This window comes from Amia ocellicauda, chromosome 21 (assembly GCF_036373705.1).
Source record: "Amia ocellicauda isolate fAmiCal2 chromosome 21, fAmiCal2.hap1, whole genome shotgun sequence".
NCBI classification, from domain to species: Eukaryota; Metazoa; Chordata; class Actinopteri; order Amiiformes; family Amiidae; genus Amia; species Amia ocellicauda.
In genome coordinates, this window is record NC_089870.1 from 18064383 (window position 1) to 18089293 (window position 24911).

The 24911-nt window shown below is 36.1% G+C and overlaps 1 protein-coding gene across 3 annotated transcripts in view; it reads right to left on the reverse strand.

Annotated features, from left to right (window-relative positions):
* The window catches only part of bcl11ba (BCL11 transcription factor B a), a 52097-nt gene extending 43252 nt beyond the window's left edge, over nucleotides 1-8845 (reverse strand). The window contains exon 1 of one of the 3 annotated variants that reach the window (XM_066694052.1): nucleotides 7835-8845. In XM_066694052.1, the coding sequence (XP_066550149.1) occupies nucleotides 7835-7892 (58 nt within the window). In that variant the 5' untranslated portion in view covers nucleotides 7893-8845. The remainder of the gene's footprint in view (nucleotides 1-7834) is intronic. The other 2 variants (XM_066694051.1, XM_066694050.1) reach the window with 2 other exon arrangements.
* Nucleotides 8846-24911: the final 16066 nt, after the last annotated feature.

Sequence of the window (24911 nt, forward strand, 5' to 3'; positions counted from 1 at the left end):
TAAAAATAAGTTATTAATTCTAAAATGCAAAACAGTATTTATTTTCATGTGCAAAACTCAGAATGATGAGTCTTATTATTGATTTGAAGTGAAAGTAAATATTTCTAATTATTATAATACTATCCTGCAGACAACAAATATATCCCTTGTGAAACTAAAAAGGTGGTTTGAACAATGTGAGGATGAGGAGTCAAATTTGCTTTGTACACACACACACACACACACACACACACACACATATACATACATACACATAGTGTAAGAAGTGTAAATTAAGCTGTTAACGTTGGGAAATCACAGATCAGTATGCAATACGGTGCAGAAATTCTAACACCAACTTTCACAGCGAGTCTCGTGTACTGTAATTAAAAAAGGGAGAAATTAGTCTTCTCACAGGTAAAATGAGATTAACATGAAGAAGTCCGCTGGGATGAAGTATAAGTACTGCTAACCCTCTATCAGAAAATCTCATCAGGGAAACATTAGCTAATATTTTCATTTAGAAAGTAGGGGCTATACAGTAGGCACTCTCATCTCTCCTTAATTTTGTATAAATACACTCATTGATGTGATGAACTTTTTCAGTATTTATTTCTTATGAAATTGAAAATGTAAGTAAAGTAAAGCTAGCTTCTTTATACTTTCAAAATTATTTGTACACACGCACACACACATCTTGGTATGTGTGTGTGTGTGTGTACACAAAAATAATTTTAAGCCATTAACAACAGGATGGCAACACAAGGATATTTTTGTCCGTGAACAAAATTGTAAAGCTTGAAATGTTACCAACTTGAGTTGTATGATTTTTTGCTTTATATATAAATTGGTGAATCATATATTTTTTAACTATGGAAGAAAATAAATTCTGCTTATAAAACATAAAAAAGGTTGAAACCTTCTATACAGGCAGGCAAACAAAAGCAACCAGGAAATGCTAGGAAGAAACAGCGTAGCATATTAATCAAATTCACGAGGAAGACATTTTGTCAAATTGCTCTTGGGGAAAATGTGTTATCACACTGGAGAGCATACCTTCTGCTCAAGATTTTGTCTCTCAGTATATATTTATTTATACAGCATACCAAAAGAATTTTGTTTATTCAGACTTTCCATCATCTTTTGAAATTCTTATCAATTCTATAAATATTATGATCAATAATTGTTGATCCTTCCAAGGCTCAGCAAGTGTTTTGCCCCATAGGCGGTTAAATACTATGTTAATTTAAAAAAATATATATGAAAAAAGTATCTTTACAAAACAAGAGATTCATTCCACATCTATTTCAATGTGTTTTTGTATGATTTCAATGTGTTACGCATAGTTCAAGACTCTTAAATCATTGTCACAACCTAGGATGATAATTGTAAACGTATTGGATTACTCTACCTTTTCTGTTTTATAATAATTTCAATACTGCATTGTAAACATACTTGTAGATGTGACGACAATTACTTCAACGAGTACTTACATGCTATACTTAACAACCGAGTACTATATATATATCATGAGAACATGTTAATTGCCGTCTTAAGAGATCTGCTACAACTGAACACTAACTCTTCTAATTTATGCAAGGTTTACTTATCATGATATTGTCTAAATATATGTATGAGAAAAGTCATCCGATTCTACTAGTTTGAAGTTCATGTGCCCAACCCCCATGACAACAAAGATTTAGGAAATATGTTTGTATACTCATCTAACTGCATGTCATTTACTCATAGACTAAGAGCTCCCCCTAGCAGGTCTGAAGCAGAAAAAACACTTCAAGGTAATTCTACCTAGCAAAGTTGCAACAAAGAAATGCTCTAGGATTCAAAATCAAACACACAAGCAAAACTACATCTTTTTTTTTTTTTTTTTTAAATGTAGTAAGTATATTATGATACATTATTTTTTTCTACACAAAGATCACATGAAAAATATATGACATGAGTCTGTATAAAAGATACATCTACCGGTATACATTTATAAAGACAAAAGCAATACTATTTTCTTTGGCATAGGTTTAGAAATTGTACATTGTACGCCACTGTTTAAACTTAAATTAATTTCAGACATCTATTTTGTAATATGTTATGAGAAAATAATATACCTTTCAGCTCAAAAAAAAGTGTTAAATGTAACAATGTATAACCTGAAAGCTTTATATAGTATCAAGCATATAAATGAAGTCTTGTGTGTTCCAGATCAATTGGAATTTCAGTCATACATGAAAAAAAAAAGTATTTTCATAAAACAGGTTTAATTCCACCCAAATCGTAAAACCATCTGGTCTGTATGTAGGTGTACCGGTCTGTATGTAGGTGTATATGAATGTATGTATGTATGCATGCATGCATGTATTTATATTTACATATTGTTATTATTGACCAGTTGAGCAATCAGTTCACATCTAAATGTTTTACTTTTTACTGTGATTCAAACATTTGTCATTATGATTGTTGGATAAACATGTAAAGCAGTATTACCATTGCATTCTGTAAGCAGGCCTTCTATCAAAAACTACCTTCAACATATCGATTAATGTTTCATTACCAACATGTTACTACTTTCCAAAAAGCAAAGATACTAACTTTTGTATCGAAATACTGATCAACTTAACGCTCTACTTGATGATGAGTATTTCACATTTTTATATTTTTTTCTTTTTTAACCAAAATACCTTGCTTTTTATTTTAAACCCCGTCAATAAATGAAATGAACTATGGATTTAATAATTTGGAAGATGGTCATGCAGTAGGAGGTACTGTTCTGAGGGCAACAAAAATGGAAATCCTATGAACACTGCGTCAGTTAAAAAAAATATGTTGAAATTAGTATTTGTACATTTTCTTGTTCAAATTAATGACATAAAAAAATTCAAAATGAGTCAACGGATTATTAGTGAAAATTGAAACAGGTTTGTAAAAAGTTACGTAACAGCCTACCAAAATCACGCACACATTTAAAAACATGCAAAAAACATGTCAGTGCATCTCATCCTCAGTCCAAGATCTAGAATCAGAAAATATTCCCAGTAAGACAGCATGCACCAGCAGTACGCTAGAGGAACATGCAGTCTGACCGCCTTCTATTTTATTTAGCATGTAAAACAGTTTCACATTGTCATTTTTATTCTACCTCTTCTTTTAAGCAAATACAATTAATACAAGGTTGGCTTTGTGCATGAGAACACTTGTTAAAAAAGAAAAAGAAAAGCAGGAAGAAAATGCATTTTTGTGATATGAACAGATCTAGACGTCAGGGAATGAAACAAAATGTTGTATATCGCATAAAACAGTGTCTAGCTATATTGCCATTACAATTATTTAAGTATGACACTGCAAAGTTTGAAGATATTTAATGCTGGGAACATATAAGATTTAACTGCTGCAATTGAACCTTACAAAAAATTGGCTCCAACTGACTGAATGCTAATCCACTGAAAGACTAGCGGTTAACAAAAACTGAATACCACAGACGACATGTTGACTAGTGTGCGTACACCCACATTTTACAGCTTCTTCAAGAGGTTCATGTAGCATTGAAGCTATGAAGTCAGTACACCTTAGTTTTTAATTCTTCTTTATCCAAAAAAAACCTAATAAAAACATGATATACCTGTGCACAGTGTTTAATGCCTGCATACACACATCGCTGTAAGCTTTATAAAACAGATATATGGAGTAACTATTCATAACATCATAGCTCTTTTGTTATGGCAGAGCTCTTCAAAAGGGATGATATTCAGTGGATAAATTAGGATGTTAATCAGTTTTTTATTCATCTACAAGGATGTAGAAGTAAAAATACACTATTACAATAAAATAATACAACTTTGGGGGTAAAACCTGTAATTCCAAGTTTTATTTCTAATATAACTTTCTGTATATCAGAATGCTTCTAAGAGCACAATAATGTATCCTGCTTCTATTATCAACATATAAAACTACCTGTAGACTATGTTGTAGCAAAACATCACTCTCTACACCAAAGTGTCTTTACTGTAGGAAGTTGCAGAGAGAAACTCTGCATTTTCGGTCTGCCAAGGCTATGTGGTTTGAATAAAATGTGACAGTTTTTTTTTTTTTTTTACAATAACATTTCAAATCGTCTTTTAAATCTCAATTCCCAACCAACAAATGTATAATCTAATTCAAGGTTCATTAATCCTTACTCCTCTTAGCACCAATTTATCCCCGGGACTAACAAAGACTTTAAACTGTGCTGCTGAGGTTTAACCTGTAGTGTCTCACATGTATACAGGCAGTCCCCAACTCCGTTTGCACATATATAAATACACGCACACACACACACACACACACACACACACACACACACACAATATCTTGTAATTATCTGTATGTATATATTTTTAAATGATCGTGTGGTTTCAGACACGATTTCTGTCTAGCCCTTGAATTCAGCAGTATCAACCTATCCTAGCTGTAAAATCCACTGACATCCTTTAGAATAGTTACACTTAATAAAGGCCCTCTGTATGGTTTTAGGTTTGTCAAATAGGTATTAGGAATACAACGGGGAAAATGTTATGTTTTAAAACCACCTGATTGCAATGAATTGAATTCAGTTCAAAATAATCAAAGAATAAAGCCTTTAATTGTGCTGCTTTAAAAAAATCTGTCTACATTTTGATTCTTTGGTGATAAAGTGTAAAATATGTATTTATCACAGAGAAAGTAGGGATAATTAAGTCATATTGTAAGACCCCTGTAACATATAGCTGTATGAAATACTGATGTAATCCACAATTGTACATATATACAATATGCCACAATTAGGGGTAATCACCGACTCACAAATAGTGGGGTGGAAAATATGTGTCTGCTATTGTTACAGCTAAACTGTCAGAGCTGCTTCTGTTTCGCTCAGTGCCCCAAAAAGCAATATTCTGCTTTGTTAAAATGGCAAACCTTAAATACACAATGCGTGATATTCAAAGGGCAAGAGATCAGCCACTAGTTACTTAATTGCTAATCACACTAAAGCATTTCCCTTTCTATTCTACAGTATCTCATACCTTATGGGTAAAATATCGTATTGCTTTCCTTAAAGTGTACAACAGAGACTTATTCTAAGAGCTATACCATTGCACTATACCTCAGTGACAATCATCAATGTGCCCTCTCTGTCATCCCACTATATCGACATCAGAACACAAAACAGACTGGAAATCTCAGCTTCCAATAAGATCACAGTATCAGAAATGGAGAACTAATGTCCAGCATATGCAGTTCTGCACAAGACACTTACAAAATGACCAAAAAATAATAATTAGCCTATAAATTAAATGGTGGTGTGTAGAAGAGAATGTGCAGAATACACAATACTAACCCTGCACAACAGAAAACAGATTTGAGTACGATTACATCATTCTTCTGTTATGAATTATGTGGATTAGCCTACTAGGGGACTGCATGTAAGCACTTAAAATACTTGGAAAATATCGATTTTTAAAAAATAACTCCCTAAGTTTGTGTTTCCTCAAAAGTTGTAAATCCTACTTATAAGTTGTAGAGTGTACTAGTATGTATATAGATAGGTGGGTAGATAGACAGATAGACAGATAACTACTGGAGTAACAAAAAAGATAGATAGCTACTGGGGTAACTAAATATAAATACAGCATAGTTTCTAAGAGCTGTTTTCCATAATAAGAATTCAGTAGGAAATGATGCATTCTACACCATCTAAAACTAACATTTCTTAGCACATACAATTAAAGCAAAAATAGGTATATTTGAAACACTTCATATGCATTTCATAACTCAGCTACATAAACGGTAGATAATGCTTTTCTCATAAAATGTCTGCGTTTCCTGCCACCTTCCTCTTTGCTACCTTTGCTAATCGTTGTGCAACCTTGGCTGCACCTCCTGAGCTGCTAGACACTCCTCAGCCTGTTTCGGCAGATGCAGCCTCTACTGTGTTAGAGGAACATTTACATACGAGATGACAAGGATGAACATACCAAGTTTCTGTATTGACTCAATTCTTTTCCTACATGTCACCAAAATAATTTAAATATTAAGACACTTTACATGCATCAGCTTTGGATAGGTGTTATCATTTGATGGGATGCAAAAACACAGGTCACAGACGACATACATTTAATGAGACTGAAGAAGAGCATGCTTTTAAAGCTGACAAGAAAATGTAATTATTATTTAATTGCAAATAAATACATGCATGCATCATACACTAAAACTACATATATAATTAGCTAGATATATAACATGCTAAATCTATAATTAGCTAGATATATAATATGCTATATATCTATATAATATAGGCTATATATGTATTTTATTTTATTTTATTTTGAAGCACATTCAAATTGCTTTCCCCCTGGTCCAATTCAATCACTCGTCACTCTAGGAATATAAAAGCTCCCTCTTTCAAATGCTGGGAAATGTATTCCTCAATAAAGCACAGAACAGATGAAATAAAATTAAAAGCACAGACAATACCGTCTCTGAGAGGCTGCAGCTTGCGTGGCTGGCGGGAGGTTTACTGAACAGTGCATTTGCCAGGGGAGGAGAGACGCTATAATATTTATATATTTAAATTGTGTTGGAAATAAAACCGAAATATTCGGCCGCACCGGCTCGGCGCCACACGCTTAACTTCGCAGCGTTTCATTGTCACATTGTCTCAGAAACTTCGCAAATTCTTCTCTTGCAAATAAAAGAGGCTCAGGTTATTTAGTTGTGCCTGAAATAAGCAGTTTGCTGTGTCTCAGCAGCACATTATGTTAGTTACCCTATTAATAGTGCAATAATGTACCTTTATCAAGGTGGTTTGCATGTTGTGTGTAAGTGTATGCATGCGACATATGCATAACCATACACACACACACATACATATAGATATAGATATATATAATGTGTGTGTGTGTGTGTGTATATACTTACACACAACACATGTATACATGCACAGATGAATATACATACGCATATGCATGAGGTAAAACCTAATTTTAAATAAAAATAATAATAAACCCGTAAAATGCAGTGGTGTTATATTAATGTATTACTCCAATCTAAGCAATTGTGCGTATTTAATCCCGTGTCGGCTGAAATAGTGCGATAGTGGTTTTTGCTAACAAAATGTTTTGCTTCTTAATGTGATGTCGTGTAAACGGCCTAACCCACACTCAGCACTGCACCCAGTTTTCTACTTCACTTATTTATGCATCCATGGATTTAAATTACTTAAATAAAAACACTGCAAAATAAATCCGTTTCCTACACAATGTAAGAGACCCTGGATGCATTGTAGGTATGTTATTTTTCTAAAAGTGCATTGAAAAGTAGCTCAAAAATACAATAAAATGAATGATAACCTACTAAAGTAATTTTAAACAATACTATGAGAGCTTGTATGTTTTAGTCAAATAATAATGGCGACATTTTTCATGTTGTGTGCATACTGCCATGCTCTTTATGTGTTTATTGTCTTTAACTACAGCAGCTCCTATTAACTTCTGAAGATTTGTTTCTAAAGGCTTTTATATGTATCATATACTCTCTTTTTATTCGGACTACCAATACCTGTATAATATATTGTTACAATACACACTGTAGCATATGCGAGCTATCTTATACGTGCAGAAGTATATATAAATATGTATGTATATGTGTGTGTGTGTATATACATACATGCATAGAAATGCACCGATATGCATGCATATATATATATATATATATATATATATATATATATATATATATATATATATATATATATATATATAAGGTTGTTAGACAATGAAGCTTGGATTACTTTCTACGTCTGATTATTTTATTTTGAAACAAATGTACTTACGTGCTATTATTTCTCTCTGTGACAAGTGCTGTGGGTTTCCCTGCTTGCGACGGGACATTGCCCTGGCATTTACACTGGCATCGCCCGGAGACCTGTACTCTGAAGGATCGGCTTGCTTCCCCCCTTTTCTTCTTCCTTTCCTCTTGCAATAACTTTTTTCCTGGGACTTCCTCAAAACCTGGCACTGCTCCTCTGCTTGAACTGCCAGCCGCAGAAATGTGACTTTATAGGGTCCCTTGGTCAGAGCGGGCTGTCTTTGCGCCTATCGCTTCTCGCAGTGCAGGACAGTCTGTCCCCGCTGACCAGCACTGAGCAGCCAAGAGCAGAGCTGCACCTCCAAAAAAAGGTCCAAGTCACACCATCTGCCAAGGTGTGCAGTCACTTCAGCCTCTCCAGGTACCAAAGCGCAAGAATATCCTGGTTTTTCTCTGCAATGCCAGTGAATGACAGTTGTGCCAGTGTCTCTTTACCTCTCAAGTGCCCTGTACTGAGCAGTGCTTGACAGCTGGGGTACGCTGAACACCACTATCACCCAAAAAACTGTGAATCTGGCTAAATATAATATTCTTAAAAAAAAAAAATCATCAATTTGAATAATTGAGGGAAAAAAATCCAATGTCCTCTTGAGCCACTTGGTTGTGCCAAGCGATGGGCACCTTCTCTCCTCAGCACTGGCACTAGCCCGGTGCGTGCGATGCCAATGACTTTTCAGTCTCTCCAACTCTTTGCACTTGCTCCCCTTCTATGGCACTGAGGATTGCAGGGACCTAAACTGCCACCTCCTTCCCCCAAATCAAACAAGACCTGCTGGCTTTTCTCTCTCTCTCTCTCTCTCTCTCTCTCCTCTCCTCTCTTTTCCTCGCACTGTGAAGATGGCGGAGTCCTGCTTCTCCGGGAGCTCTCTGTCTCTCTGTGGCTGGGGCTGCCTCTGTACAATGGGATAAAATTCAAGTTCAAGTGCGGACGTGACGTTAAGTCTACGGTGAGAAAAGAAACATTGGAGACTGAGAGAGACTGCAAGAGCACTGGGGGCGACTAGCGGTGGCTTTTCACAGCGGATCACTTGCGCGGCAGCGCGGTGGAGGATGCACGCATGGACATCTCGCCGCCTGTGCTGTCCCCACACTAAAGACGAGCCGGAGAGCCTGTTTGTGCACACTTAGCGCCGGAGCACGCAGTGTGCATGGGTTCAAGTGACACTAAAATGCAAAGGATCACTTCTTAGGCTCAATAAAGTGATATGTCTTAATATTTAGTATGCAAACACGTGCTGTGCATTCACGAAAGGTGTTGCCATACAATCAGAGTGCAATTGCAACCCTGTGGAAGCTGTGCACAGGCTTAAAAAACTGACATGCATATTTCTATTAACAAATACCGTGCTGGTGAATGTTTTGTATTTTTTATTTATTTTTGCATAGCCTAGAGGGTCATTTCAAAATGAGGTACATTGTGAACCTTGTCACGTAATTGCCCTAAGGTTATCCGAAAAGGCGTTTTATTTGCTTTATTTGATTATCTGTTTTTTTTCTTCTTCTTCTTCTGCTATTACTTCTGCCAGGCTACTTCTAGTTTGGGGTATAATCGGGGTTTCATCTACAAGTCTGCTGCAACTGGAATTGCCCTGCTCGTGTAATGTTAAGGCTGTCATATGTATGTGTATTTATTGTGATCTGGTGTTTTTATTTTTAGTTTACAGTTTCCAGCTTGGCTGATATCTGAATGCAGTCCTCCTTGTTTGAAATTCACGTAAAGGGCGCTATATTAAAGGTCTATGCATGTTATAATACACTATTGTTATCAAGAGCATTGTTTGCGCCTCAGTAGCAATTGCAAATGCAAGGCGAAAATATATGCCACGAAATTAAAGGATAAATAGATAGTTTGCGTGCAACAGTGTTTTGTTTTTTCCAGTGTGTTGTCTTACTCCAGCTTATCAATGAAAGTGTGTGTGTGTGTGTGTGTGTGTATTGTAAACGAAAAGGCCTGATTTTAATTCTATACAGTTTTCACAACTTGGAGATAATCAGATCTGATGTATTTTAAAATCTGAGGCAGTTTATTTTTATTTACTCCACATTTAAAATCAATAAATACATTTTATAAATGACAAACTACAGCTGAAGAAAATTGCTTCTATTTCTAAAAATACCATTGATTGTGTTAACATGTTGAATTAAATCATTTAAAGTGTGATAGGTGAGATGTCCTTAATTAGAATGTTCCTCTAAGATCTTAAACTGTTTCTTTTCATTTTTTTAATTAGTGTCTTCTATCAGTAGTAAACCTATAAAAGTATTGCAAATAAAAAAAGATTCCAATTTCAAAAAGTATTTAATGTGTAAGGGATAAAAGAAATGGATGCATAAGTGATAGCACAGAGAAGAAGATGTTGCATCGGTTCAGAATCGGATCATACTTAGCAAATATACATTTTGAGTCGACAATAATATATGGCAGAGCGGTGTGTTCATGTAAGGAATATGTGTGATGTCTGCGCCCTTGTATTCTCCTGCCTATTTAATTGTTCTTGAATAAGCCTCACTTGAGGGGGTGCACAGTGTACAGAGCCGTTCCAGTATCTGCACTTACAAACTCATTTCAATGTATTTTTATCAGTTCTTTAATGTTTATAAATATACACACACAAGTGGATTTCTCAGACTTGGTGAAACGCAGGCGGAGTTTGTCAAACAAAAAAACCAAGGCAGCTAAATTTACAAACCTATATATATATATATATATATATATATATATATATATATATATATATATATATATATATATATATCCAGTCAATTGTCAGCACAATGCAAGTTTATTCCTTCTGCTTTGCTGACCGTTTAATTTTATTGTCACAGATTTTGCAGCATAAATGCATTGATAAAGTGCAAGGGAATCCTATTAAAGATATACATTCTTTGAGGTACCTGAAAGGATCACCTGTTCAAAAGCAAACCAGTTGTGTTTTTCACATGGGAGCTGAGTGTTTCCAATGCAAATCACATTAAGTTAAGCCTAACGACTAGAGACCTGAAAGGGTTGCTTAAGGGGTGTTTTAGTATTGTAATCTAGGGAAGGAGAAGCTTACCATGCAACACTGATCGCTGCTGATCAAATGCCTTTTGAGTCTGGGTGCAGACCTTATTATAAAAGGTTAGGAGTCCTGCAAGATAGTGTGCCTTAGTTTTCTGGGTTTCAGAAACGAACTGACACAAAGTAATACTAGGCCAGGTGAACACGTGTGGAGAGAGAGATAATTTAAAAATGAAGAGAAAAAATCAATAGGAGAATGAAGAGCGAAGTGTTTGGGTTCCATTTAGTTTATTAAGGATTCTAGATTCTAGAATATCTAGAAAATGTCAGGTATTTAAAAAAAGGTCCCTTTATAGTCACATTTAAGAGCCTAGCACTCCAGTTTCCCCTTTTGAGTGGTGTCTGTCAAATAAATCTTAAAATACCAGTCAATTTCTATCGATTCACCGTTGTTTAGATACTAGTGCACTCCAGAGCTTGGTATTAAGGTTTACAGAAGCTATGCCTCCATTGATTGATTTTATCAGATCAAACATTGCCTGCAGTGATCCGTCTTGTTCCGATCTACAGTGTGCGCTCCTGGTCAGCCTGCTCCCCCCCGACTGTCTCAATACTACGGGCTTGCCAGAACATCCTAAGCATCTGTCATTGAGTTGTTGAAAGCTAAGAGACAAACTACCTCATCCTTGACCTTTTTTCCCTGGGGCTTGGTAGCTTCCTACAGTTGCTGCCTGTTATCTTTTTTATTAGAAGTATTGCTTATTTTCACACATTTCTCCGTTGTAGTCATGCATATTTAAATCTAAATAAATGGCGTCAATATCGTTTCTGTGTAATGGATTAGAGGAGGTGGACCAACGATATCCCATTATCAATATCAGTCATTTCATAGCTTAAGGGCGGGGAGCAGTAGCCAGGTGAATGTGCCAGTCCTTGGTTTTAAACAAAGACTAAAGCCAGTAGGTCTAGCCTCACAAATCTCTACAACCTTTTGTTCTCAGTTGGGGTTTGTGTGTTTTGGAGCACTGGCTGTTAAGCAAAACGTTAGACATTACATGTTGTGTCAGCTTAATGGTACTACCTGTCTTGTGGCCATTCCTCTATATGTAGAATTGGGAGAACCCTTTCACAAAGATAGTGATGGTAAAGAAAGAGTACACAATGCCTAACATTTAAACATGTTTTCTCAAAGCAGCACTTTTCATTCCTAGTCGTTCAAACCCATCTTATTCCAGACCTGCAGACCTTTTGTCCTTCATCACTGACTATGGTGAAATATGGCGTGGATACTCATAAGGACTGGGTCAAACACGATCTCTTCTTTCATGACATCAGTTGCTTTTGAACTAAGAGAAAGTGAAGAAAGGTTTGAAATGCTAGAGAATGCTCCTGCACAGCCTCATTCTTTATGTTCCCCAAATTTGAATCGACATTTGAAAGTTTGTCTTTTTGCCAGGTGCTGTTGATGTTTTAGATCATCTTGTCATGCTAGCCATGAAATATGTTTTGAAAGCTGTAGTGGCCCACTGTGTCGATCAGTTTTACATTAAATGATTCATTGGACTCTATTTGGTTCATTCTTCCATATTGCCTTAAGTGCTCTCTTCTTCATCAAATAAACAGTCTTTTCTTCAAGGGTAGTTTTGGCTGAAGAAACACAAGCTTCAGTTCTCTTTGTACCAGCTTGCCATTCTGTGAGCCAAATGCTCCTTCTTCTTCTTGCAACAGTAGGAGGTTATAAATAGCATCTTCAAGCTCATTTAACGAAAAAAAGGAATAAAAAGGGGATTGCTTGTTCTTCCAAATGGTGTTTTTGTTATACAAATAACAGAACACCCACATCTATTTGGAAGTGTTAAGGCTGTTTTGTCTTTTTAATATTCAGCTAAATGGCCAAGGTAAATTATTTTGTTATATTAACACTCCAAATACATCTTGACATAAAATATAAATAAGAGAAATAAAATACAAGTTATGCAGCTAATCGTGGATTGTCTAGTTTGTGTTCATGTATCCGTTTGTTTAGTAAGTTAGTTAGTTAAATAGAACATTTTCATGAATCAGGAACCACAGAAGTTACAATGCATTTTAAAGTTATAGAACTAGTAGTAGTAGTACTAATAGTAGTAGCAGCAGTATTTTTGTTATAATTATTAATTGATAATAGTGGTAGAAGTATTAATACTGGCAGTTGTAGTAGTAATAGTGTAGAATTTGCATGAACCGCATCTAGCTCTTAATTTATTATATTAAAACATATGTGGTATTATTATGTGTGTTAATGAAAGAAGAAAAAAGGCACTATAAAATGATATGATTCGTCTCAACAAATCTATATTTCTTATATTGTCTTTATAAATGTTGTTTGGTTTCAGCATGTCAGGAGACATCCACGGTGAGTGTAGAGTTCAGGCAATTATGTCAACCTTTACACAATAATCTTTTTCTTTCTTTGTTTAAACAAATGTGGATCATTCCCTGGGTCCTAATGTGAAGTGTTACTTAAGTGACCACGACATGATCTCTCTCTCAGATGTTTGGGTGGCAGAACACATGCCATTAATTTCATGACGCCATGTATTTTCTGTGGGAGACAGAGGAGTAACAACCGTAATTAATTAATTGATACGTGTTTTAAATGATACATATTAGTAATGATACTGAAAGTTATTTAGAAGTAGGGGTGCAGGTGAATGTATCTAGATATCCTATTTTAAATATCCTCCCTATTAAATATATTATATGGAGACATCAATAAAGGTTTGTCATTTTGCCCTTGATTTATTATAGTATTTATGTTTGCAGATACAAGAAAGGGGTTGTGGGTATTTGTACATGTTTATGAACTTCAAAATACTTATGAAGTTTTGAAATTTCAGACAACTGGATGCCTCGATTCATCTGAACCATATCTAAGGTTAAGCAAATTGCTTACACTAGAAAGATGGCAACATAAAGTAATAACAATAAAACTGTACTGGAAATAATGAGCACTTAAGACTTCGTGAATTGCAGGTGAAACACCCCTTATACATTTTATAGAACGTACAATGGCACTTTACATTACATCATTATGTAATTGTACATTATCGACTAATAAATAGCCACATTCAATTTAATGCACAGGTAATTATGTTGAAACTCATTAACTGGCTTGTGGTGGAGCTCGATATTTACTGCTCAACGTTTTTCAAAACGTTACTTTATTATAAAACAAATCTGATAATGACTATCATATGTACTAAACATCAGCATCTCCACATTGTAATAACATCAATTATTCAGAGATGGGGGGAAAGCTTGATTAAAGACAATATAAGAGTATCAATTTCGGTGTTAATTATGAATGCAGTGGCACTACAGAATGTGTGAGCAGCTTCCAAATAAAAACTGTTATTGACTCTTTTTAAGTTTACAAAATGTTTTTAAAATGTTAGATTGAATTGCTCAGTTTATTGTCTCACGTAAATGTAGGGAATAATGCATTACAAACAATGCTTTTTTAAATAAAGGAATAAATATGTGACATTTAAGTATGAAAGCAAGTAATAATAGAATGATTTTAACTGAGCCTATGTCCTGCTTAAGGACACCAATTCAGTAGATAAACTGCATTAACTGCGTTAATTCCTTCACTGCTCCAATGACAAGAACTTTTAATACAACAGTACCCTCTGTTGGTTATCAACTGTCAGATGTAAATTATGACCTAGGAATTGCAGCTTCTAGAATCTTAAATGCTCGTTCTGAGAAGTAAGTCTCATTATTGTCCTTTTTATCAATAATGTTGTCTGTTTCCATACAATTGTGTGAAGTGATGCAGGGTTTAGGGAGTTCAGTTTATATTAATGTGTAATGATTATTTAAATTAATGAAGAAAGTATGCAATATAGCTCATGTTTTTAAATAAGATTAAATATATATCTATATATCTATGTACTTACTTTAGAACATATTATTATTATGTAGTAGAATTGATCTAATTAGTCAATAAGCTTAATTAAAGTAAATATATATACATATTGTATAAGGAATAGAATAACCCTCTAGCCCCTGTTCACTCACACTCTCTCTCATATAAAATGAAAAAGACAAGCAGAAACAAATCGACACATCAATGTTTAAAAGTTCATTCTGTTCCCTTCCTTGCATGTGGTTATGACTGAAGAAAAAGAAAAAGCTTAAGAGCAATTAACAATAAATATCAAAGTTTAAATTATTCTTAAAGAAAAAAATGCTAATTCTAGTTTTATTTAGAAGCAGTTAACATTCTGCAGTGCTACTGTATTTATAATTAACACCGAAATCGACTTACTTATAGTTTCTATAATCAGCGTTTCCTTTTTTTTTTTTCAAAGGGACTTTATTTTCAGAATAATTGATGCAATTGCAATTAAGAGATGCTAATGTTTTTGTATATGGTGGTCATTTTCAGATTTGTATTATATAATGAAGTAACATTTTGCAAAATGCTAAATGGTAAAATAATTGAGCTCTAACTCAAGAAAGTTAATGATTCTCAATTTAATTACATATGCTTTCAATTAAATATATATATTTATTATGAAATCATGTCTAATTACAAACTAATGCAAAGTAAAGTGCCACTGAACCTCCTATGAAGTGTTAAAGGTCTTTCTTTTAACTGCTCTTAATGAAATCTTAAGTAATGATGATTTACTGTATTTTTAAAGCATTTCCAAGTGCACAAGTGCTGAGCTTTGATATTTTGGGCTGATAGGAGACTAGGTTTAATGTTATTCTGTATTGTGTTTATTTTAAATACCAGAGGCACTTGTTGGTTTCTGTGTGTTTAACTTTATAAACAAACAAATTAAGGACAGAGGTGAACTGTATTATTTGCAGATTTACATTTCCTGGTGTGATTGTATTTGATTATACCTTACAGTGTTACTTTACCAAGGTTTGTACCTAATTCAGGTGCACGTTCGAGAACACTCAGGTTTTGAAATGACACAATAAAACAGCTTCACTTGATTAAGCCAGTATAGATATATCAATGTTGTCTTTTTTAAATTGTCACACATCATCGCCGTGTTCTTATTGCTCCAGAGCAATGCAATATCTGGCATCACAATCTGGGAGCACTGATACAGTGCTGTAGTGTTTACTTTCAGCAAATATGTTGTCTTTTCCATTTCATATCACCAGTATATTCTCAGTTTCACTTCTCTCAGGCCTAAAATACACTTGTAGTACTCATCATCCAGTTTTGTATACCGGAGATACCTGTAAACTTCAATCTTAGTCTACATATATGGAGAGGAAAGCAAGCGCTGTCATAAGACATGATTTTGTCTCTGTTTCGTGGGTTCACTGAAACATATTCCTCAATTTCATATACATTATTTTAAACAAAGATTGTGAAAAAATTAAGTAAAATTCTTAAAAATAACGAGACAAGTACAATCATCTTTAATTAATATGATGTAATTTCTTTCCGTAATTTCTTTCCGTAATTTCTTTCCATAATTTCTTTCCATAATTGCCTTTTAATGGAAAAAAATGTTGAATATGCCAAACAGAAAGCTTTAAAAGGACTGTAAAATAATAAAAATATAGATGCTCCATGCTTCGGTTGTGTCAATTTATGCTCCCAGCTGAGAGGTTAACTCACGGGGTCGTTCTCTGTCCTCAAAATGAAAAATAAACTGAGTTGCAGATGCCAAGGGCACCACAGATTTCTTTTGGATTTCCCTCTCAGAGATCCCTGGTGGGGCAATATAGTTTTCGTTTTGAGGAACCCAGAAAGCAAATATGGGTAGAAATGCAATTGTTTAAAAAGAAAAATAGCAGTGAAGTGTGACTAAACCATTTGCTGGCAGTCAGATGTAGGCATACTTCAGCTACTCCCCGGAGTGTGGCCTACAAATTTGGCATAAAATGGGAAAGTTTTATGTTGCCAAAGGCAAATATTCACAACAATTATGTACCTTCCAGCCTTCATTCTACCGGTTAAACCATTCCCAAGGTAGATATCTTACCATACACTGTAGTTTGGGGTTATATTTCGCTGTGATCTGGCACATTACAGGCCTCAGAAGTGAATACACTAACAATTACTGTGTAACAAAACAAGGGGCTTCGGAGAATTTTCTTACCTAACACTAAATAATGATGCATACACATTAAAGCAGGCAATTGTGCTTTACACATTTTACACAACGTATAACAAATGCTCGATTCTGTCATGATGCCCCTTGTATCAGACAGTAGTGCTGTTGAGAAACGTGAGAAATTAAGCCAATCTAAGTTCTCATTCTTTTAGGTTAATCTTCACAGCTTTTTCAAAATATTTAAATAAATGCATACATAAATAAATAAGATGCATTTGAGAAGTCCTTTTCCTTTTTCACCTGATCCACTAATGAAGCAGGTAGCGCAGACATTTCCACCTGAAGGCTGCTGCTAAGAATTAAAGATGTGAGCACAGGTTGTTCTCGTACCACTCAGTCAATTCGGACTGGCAAAGCAGCCGAGGCCGGATTCTTTTGTTTGGGGGGATTTTCTTCAGCTGGGTGCACCGACCGGCGAGGCCAGCTGATTAGTTTGAGGGCTCGTGCTGGAGACAGATGGTGGGAAGTTCTCCACACCGGTTATTATTGAGGGATCTGACCAATAGGTTATGATTCCTGCACGCTGACACAACCCTAAGGCGCTCTTTAGATAACTCAGCTATTCGAAGCCAGGCGGGGTGAAACGCAGTGCACCTGCCACTGCCCCAAGACCAGGGGCAACGCAGGCAGTGGTACCTATGCGCCGCCGAGGTCTGCCAGTGATTACTTGTGACAGAGGCTGTTACGGTTTTGGCAGCAGATGGGTGGGCTTTAAAATGAGCAATCTGAGATTTGCTGTCCACTTCTTGCCTGCTTTTCGGTTCCCTGCACTCCAGTGTGACGAGTGATTTAAACTCCTAGGGGTGCGCTGACCCTTTGCATCAGTGTTGTCTGGAAGTAGAGTCGCAGCACATCTGTACACTTTTGAATAAATAATCCCTTTTTTTTTCCACCTTTAAATATTAACCTCTCAACATCTATACGTCTCCAACAGGAGCCAGACACTTTAATGTGCTTATTTTATTGTCTTTAATCTTGCTTGACCAATAAACAGTATTTTAAGCTCCTGCATTCGTGAAAATGCTTGTTGGAGGAAGAATGATTTGCCCTGTTTTTGCGAAATCTGTGAATGAAGATGATTTAGGTACAAAGTCTTGTGGTGAGGCTGAACCTGTTAAGTGATGACAGTTATTTGGATGATTTTTAAAGGAAGATTTGTGAAAAAAAAATCAATTAATATTCTCTGACAGATTGTCCTCATTAGGTGCAATGCTGTTAACACTTCAGCTGTGATAACTTCATTCAACTTTGCTGGAGGCTTGCATATTACATAATCTAAGCGCCTTTTAAGGTTTATGTCGGCATCCATTGTTTTATTTATTTGTAATCTATTGTTAGCAAAGGAATTTTAAAACATCAATGCCTAAACAAACATTTTTCAAAGTTCAGATGAAATAATCTCCCTGATTCATTTAAAAGTGCAGTATGGGTTACACCTCTGATAATGGCCTAAACTTTTTATGAAAGTGTCTCGTGTGAACAGGAAGGCAGCGAATGATGGATGACCAATTTGATTTTGGAACTGCCTTTATACTTTAATACCCTCATGTCTGCGAACGATAGGAGTTGCATTTGAATCAATAGTGATGGATAGGTCAGCCTACACTCCTCACAGATCTGACATGGAAGTAGTGAAGAGTTCGCCGAGATAAGAGAGCCGAGGCAAAATGTGTAAATCGTTTGCATGCGCGGTTGATTAATAGGAGTCCTGTATCCTAGGCCACACATTGGGAGCCATGTTTGAAAGGATATGATTTCAAAAACCATCCTTTCTTAAGAGCCTGATCTATGTTTTTTAAATTAAGTGGCACCCATCTTCAAATGTGACGACTGGATGAAAAGTTGTATTTTGAGCGTCTTGAATTGTACGTGTGTAGAAAAAATAGTAGTAAACTGGATTGTTTTTTTTTTTTTAAGCTAGAATAATAGATTGTCGCTTTTGTGTTATTCGAATGCAGTTAGAAGTACCTGGCTATTTAATTATCTGAATGTAAGTTCCCTTTTTTAATTAAGTAATTATATATTTATGATCACACCGCAGTCAAATCCTTGGAGCGATAATTGACTGATGTAGAGTGTTGCTGTAACAGTATATATTGTTTTCACACCAGAAAGGAAAGGATTGAGACCTTAAACCTCCATCTGTAAGTTAAGGTGTTGAATTTGAGTGTGTCATGTGGTGAGGCCGGGTTTAATTAAAGGAACAACACCCCCCGAAGCACCTTTACCGCGTTTTCTTTTGTTTGCGACTAAAACCGACTTCTCAGGGTCACAGGTTGTTACCATTTATAAAGAACACGTACCGCTATCTCCAAAATACAAATGTCTTACGCTCCTGTGTGTTTTTTATGAATAATGGATTTCCTTTTGGAAACTGGCAGTTTCGCTGGTATTTTACCCCATAAAGCACAATCAGCAGTTTAGCAGATTAAGTCCTACATTTTCTTATCATATCCCTTTCTCCTTAAGGATCAAAATCCCTCACAGATTTCCCACTTCCTCTTCAGCATAGTTTTTAATTCTGCCCCTTGTGTGCCTATCTGCTTGTTTCACATTTCCCCACGATGCTCCGCGCCCAACTCCGCCGGCCCCGCGTTTGGCCCGCGATTCATCACAAGTGTATCTGGCGCAAATGACCACTCTGTCATTGAGGTTTATCTGCAATCTCAATGTCATACCGCCTCGCCGTGTGTGTGTGTGCATGCGTGTGCATTAAGAAATCCTGAATTCGCCCTCCCGAACAGCACTATTGATTCACACTGTATATACATTTATAATTAGATTAGTCTGGTCTCAAAGAAGCGTGTCCCCCCTCCTCCATGCCATGTACACATGCACTAACCAACACGTGTAAGTGGATGTGATGTGAAAATCAGTTTGAAGACATTTACATAAATTAACAGTTAAATTATTAACTGTTTTTCTCAGTGGGAATGTATTAACCTTTGCCCTGCACTACCTGCTACATCTCCACTGTACAACCTATTGGTAAAAAGGAGCTTGACAAGGAAATGTTGTGCATGCCTTCTCGATAAACTTTAACCCTTTGTGAACCCATTCCTTTTCATTATAATGAGATTCCAGAAGCTGATTAATTAATTACAGCAGCTCTCGTTTTTGGCATGTTCTTTTTTAAGTGTTAAAGACGTTTTCTTATGTAGGTTTCCGTTTAGAAGAAGTGTCCTCTAAACGGTTTGTACTACAGATTATAGGAGATATTGTAATGCCTTTCTCATGGACTTACCTATAGTCTTATAACAGAATATTGGAAACATTGTACCTTCCAACATTATAGTGTCACTGAGTACAAAGCCATCTTTAAAAGCTGTAATACTAGTGTAATATCTTTGTAATACTTATCTGCCTAATCATAGTGCCTTCTATACCTAAGTAATAAATATTGATGCCTGATGAATTTTAATAATTGACAAAGTTGCAGATGCCTATTTATGAAACAGTTTTATTCTAAACCCCATTCTGTTATTTCTGGACTGAGACTAATAATCTTAAACCCTTCGAATAATATCCTGATCAGTTCTGTTTCATAGACAGGCCATGGTCGGTAGAAGTTTGTACAAATCTAATTAAGTGTGTGGTCTTATTAACTGCCTACTGCTGCCATCTTCTGGTCACTTTGTTTAATTTAAGGAATTAAATATGTATGCCAGTATTGCACAATTGCAGTGGGCCTATATTTGGGATATTTTATGTAGGAAATGTATCCTTACCAAGATGTAACTTCAGAAGGTGAATGGTCCAGGTGTAAAGCACATTGGATTGGATTGTGCACAACAGACGTAAGCAATAATAATAATCATGATAATCTAACATACAGGACATTAGACAAATCAACAAATCCTGAAGAATACCTCAAGTCAAACAGGACAGTAAAAAGTAGATCCGACCCAGAGTGAATATGTTACGCTATCTACACCAGAGGCTTTGCACGGAAGTGAAAGCTACCCCACATACAGTTAGGTCCATAAATATTTGGACAGTGACACAATTGTCATCATTTTGGCTCTGTATGCCCCCACAATGGATTTGAAAGGAAACAATTATGTCAAATGACAAGATGTCCTTTAAGTATAGACTTTCATCTTTAATTTGAGGGTAGTTACATCCAAAGTGGGTGAATGATTCAGGAATTACACCCATTTGTATATGTGGTCACCCCAGTTTTAGGGGCTCTAAAGTAATTGGACAAACTAACATAATCATGAATTAAATTGTGAGTTTCAATACTTGGTTGCAAATCCTTTGCAGTCAATGACTGAAGTCTAGAACCCACAGACATCACCAGATGCTGGGTTTCTTTTCTGGTGATGCTCTGCCAGCCTGCACTGCAGCTGTCTTTAGTTCCTGCTTGTTCTTGGGCCGTTTTGCCTACTGTTTTACCTTAGAAATCAACACAAACCAATCAGAGAGAGCGCAAAAACATTAGGTGTGGCCAAATCAACTATTTGGTACATTCTTAAAAAGATAGAATGCACTGGTGAGCTCAGGAACACCAAAAGGTCCGGAAGACCACGGACAACAACTGTGGTGGATGACAGAAGAATTATTTCCCTGGTGAACAGGTGGCCCGATCATGAACCCCCTCCAGGAGGTAGGCGTATTTGTGTCAAAGTCAACAATCAAGAGAAGACTTCACCAGAGTAAATACAGAGGTTTACCACAAGATGGAAACAGGAAACAGGACACAGAAAGACCAGATTAGAGTTTGCCAAAAAATATCTAAAGAACCCTGTACAGTTCTGGAACAATATCCTCTGGACAGATGAGACGAAGATCAACTTGTACCAGAATGATGGGAAGAGAAGAGTATGGAGAAGGGAAGGAACTGATCATGATCCGAAGCATACCACCTCATCTGTGAAGCATGTTATGCCATGGGCATGTATGGCTGCAAAGGGAACTGGTTCCCTTGTATTTATTGATCGGTTATTAATGGACACCAAATGAGCACAATGGGTTGAATGGCCTCCTCTCGTTTGTAAACTTTCATATGTTCTTATGTTCTTATGTGTGACTGCTGACAAAAGCAGCAGGATGAATTCTGAAGTGTTTAGGGTTGTATTATCTGCTCAGATTCAGCCAAATGCTTAAAAACTCATTGGACGGCGCTTCACAGTGCAGATGGACAATAACCCGAAGCATACTGCGAAAGCAACCCAAGACTTTTTTTAAGGCAAAGAAGTGGAGTGTTCTGCAATGGCCAAGTCAATCACCTGACCTGAATCCAATTGGCAAAACTGAAGGCAAAACGCCCCAAGAACAAGCAGGAACTAAAGACAGCTGCAGTGCAGGCCTGGCAGAGCATCACCAGGGAAGAAACCCAGCATCTGGTGATGTCTATGGGTTCAGACTTCAGTCATTGACTGCAAAAGATTTGCAACCAAGTATTGAAACACACAATTTAATTCATGATTATGTTAGTTTGTCCAAATACTTTTGAGCCCCTAAAATTGGGGGGGACCACATATAAAAATGGGTGTAATTCCTACACCATTCACCCAATTTGGATGTAACTACCCTCACATTAAAGATGAAAGTCTACACTTAAAGGACATCTTGATTGTTTCCTTTCAAATCCATTGTGGTGGCATACAGAGTCAAAATGATGACAATTGTGTCTCTGTCCAAATATTTATGGACCAACTGTATGTGGTCCAGTGCTCTAATTAACAGCATTTGAGTGAACATGCTTAAATAAGGGATGCCATTCAATGAAAAATCAAAAATTAATTAACACTGAATAATATATGAACGGCATCTGTGTATAGCTGAACAACCAGATTCTTGTCAATGTACAGCGTAATGATGTCAGTGTATATTATACCCTATAATATTTACTGGCATTACAGCTATTTCCAGAATCTGAAGAGAAAGTGAATAACTAGAAAGCTGTCTAACTGTTCAGGATTGCTTAAAACCTTAGCAGATGGTCACCTAAGCATGATCCTATTGTAGCATAATTAAATGTGTAGTTTTAAAACAATACACATGTGAAATATGCAGAACCAACACAATACGACAGATATTAAGAAGACTAATGGATTTACTTTTTTATTAGAGACCATATAACTGGGATATTTTGTTTTTATGGGAAACCATAAAAGTGCCATAAAATTAATATGAAAATCTGTGTCTTTATAGCTATAGCTGTAAGTATTGGACCTCACGAATGAAACACCAGACTTCAAAAGCACAAGTGAGATATTTTCAGAACGCCTGTCCGCTGTATTTTGAAGAAACAAAGAAAGATAGGCAACAAAATCAGCTCATATCAAGGCTGATTTCTCATGCAGCCACACCAAGCTCCGATGATGAAATGCACTTTTAGTAATCCACACATGAAGAAAGTACGGTGTCTCAACGCGTTTACATCACGGGCTGACCTAGAAAGATGTCGTGATATTTTGATTGCATCCATTGACTGGTCATGAGAAGCTGATGTCCCTCAACACCCCAGGGTGACAAGTGCTTTTGTGTTTTTTTTTGTCTTGCTGAAAGTGGGCTATCTGTGCTCGGTGTTCAGGTGGACACATAAATGATGAAAATGTTAGTGGCAAGGTGGCAATCTAGACAGGGAGGCAGTGTAAATATCAACACAAATATAGTGAAATAATACTGTTTACTTTGACATTGAAGGGATTCCCACACATACACACACACACAACAAAGCACAAGTGATCATTAACCGAAAATGAAAATGTACAACAGAAATTATAAATAATAATAATTAATTAATCCTTACTGATTGGTGACCTACCGTACATTCAGTAGGTTCAATAACTTCATACCTGCTGGTGGGGAGACTCAGGAAAACGCACCACAAACACAAAACGAACACAAACATACACAAAATCACACTTCTGTCAATCACATCTGTCAGGCATCCTTTTCCATGTCCTGACAAATAAAAAGGTCCACGTAATTCCATGACTTCCTCAGAACTATTCCGTGACAAAAACAGCTTACCATCTTGTGGACCAGTGGTTATTTGTCTTTATATTCATACGTGTGAAGCAATGGGCGCTACCAGAACTAACCCTGCTCATATTTTGCCAGTCCTAGGCGTTCCTTCCAAAGTTGGGCATCTAGTTACACATCTACAGAAATGCACACACAATTGTAACACCGCATCGGTTTTGGTCTCTAGAAGAGGAGCTCAAATGGGATGCTCGGGATATAAAACGCCAAGGGCAGAGGAGCTGCTGTGGCGTCCTCAGATTGGCATGTGCCCGTAAGGTACCTGACAAACTATAATAAACTCTTGTACCCCTGTGATGTGTTTAAACAAAAAGGATCACATACACCGTGTTCCTACATCGTTCATTTTTTTCTTTCTTTCATATATTGATCCTGTGACAGAGGAAAATCATTATTTTTATATAAAGGAAGAGATTACATTTCTCTTATTAAAAAAAAAAAGATGACGGTAAAACAGTGGAAAAGTTTTCACTTCTGTATCCTTCCCACACGCCACCTCAATTCTATTATCAGCAGCCTGCATCACATACAATGAAGCAGTTTCTAGGGATTTTGAGGCAACAAAGTATATAAAATGCCATAAATAAAAGATGGCAGACAATTTTAAGAGCATTAGAAGTTTGAGCTCCTTGAGGCGAGCCCACTGGGGAGTTTTAGGACAGTAATTATTTATATAAATGAAATGTCATATTAGTTTGTGTTATTCCAATTTGATTTCGGCTTTATTAATTTCAGCCTTTGATATTTTCTCTGTTGAAAATATTGGAAAAGTTTTTTTTTTCTTTCTTTCTTTTAATCCTTTGTTGTTATTTGTTTTTGTATATATAATAGAAAAGAGCAAGTCATAAGCTGTTTACAGTATTATCAAAGCGCTTTATTACTAGCTATCAGCTTTCATTTCCAGCACT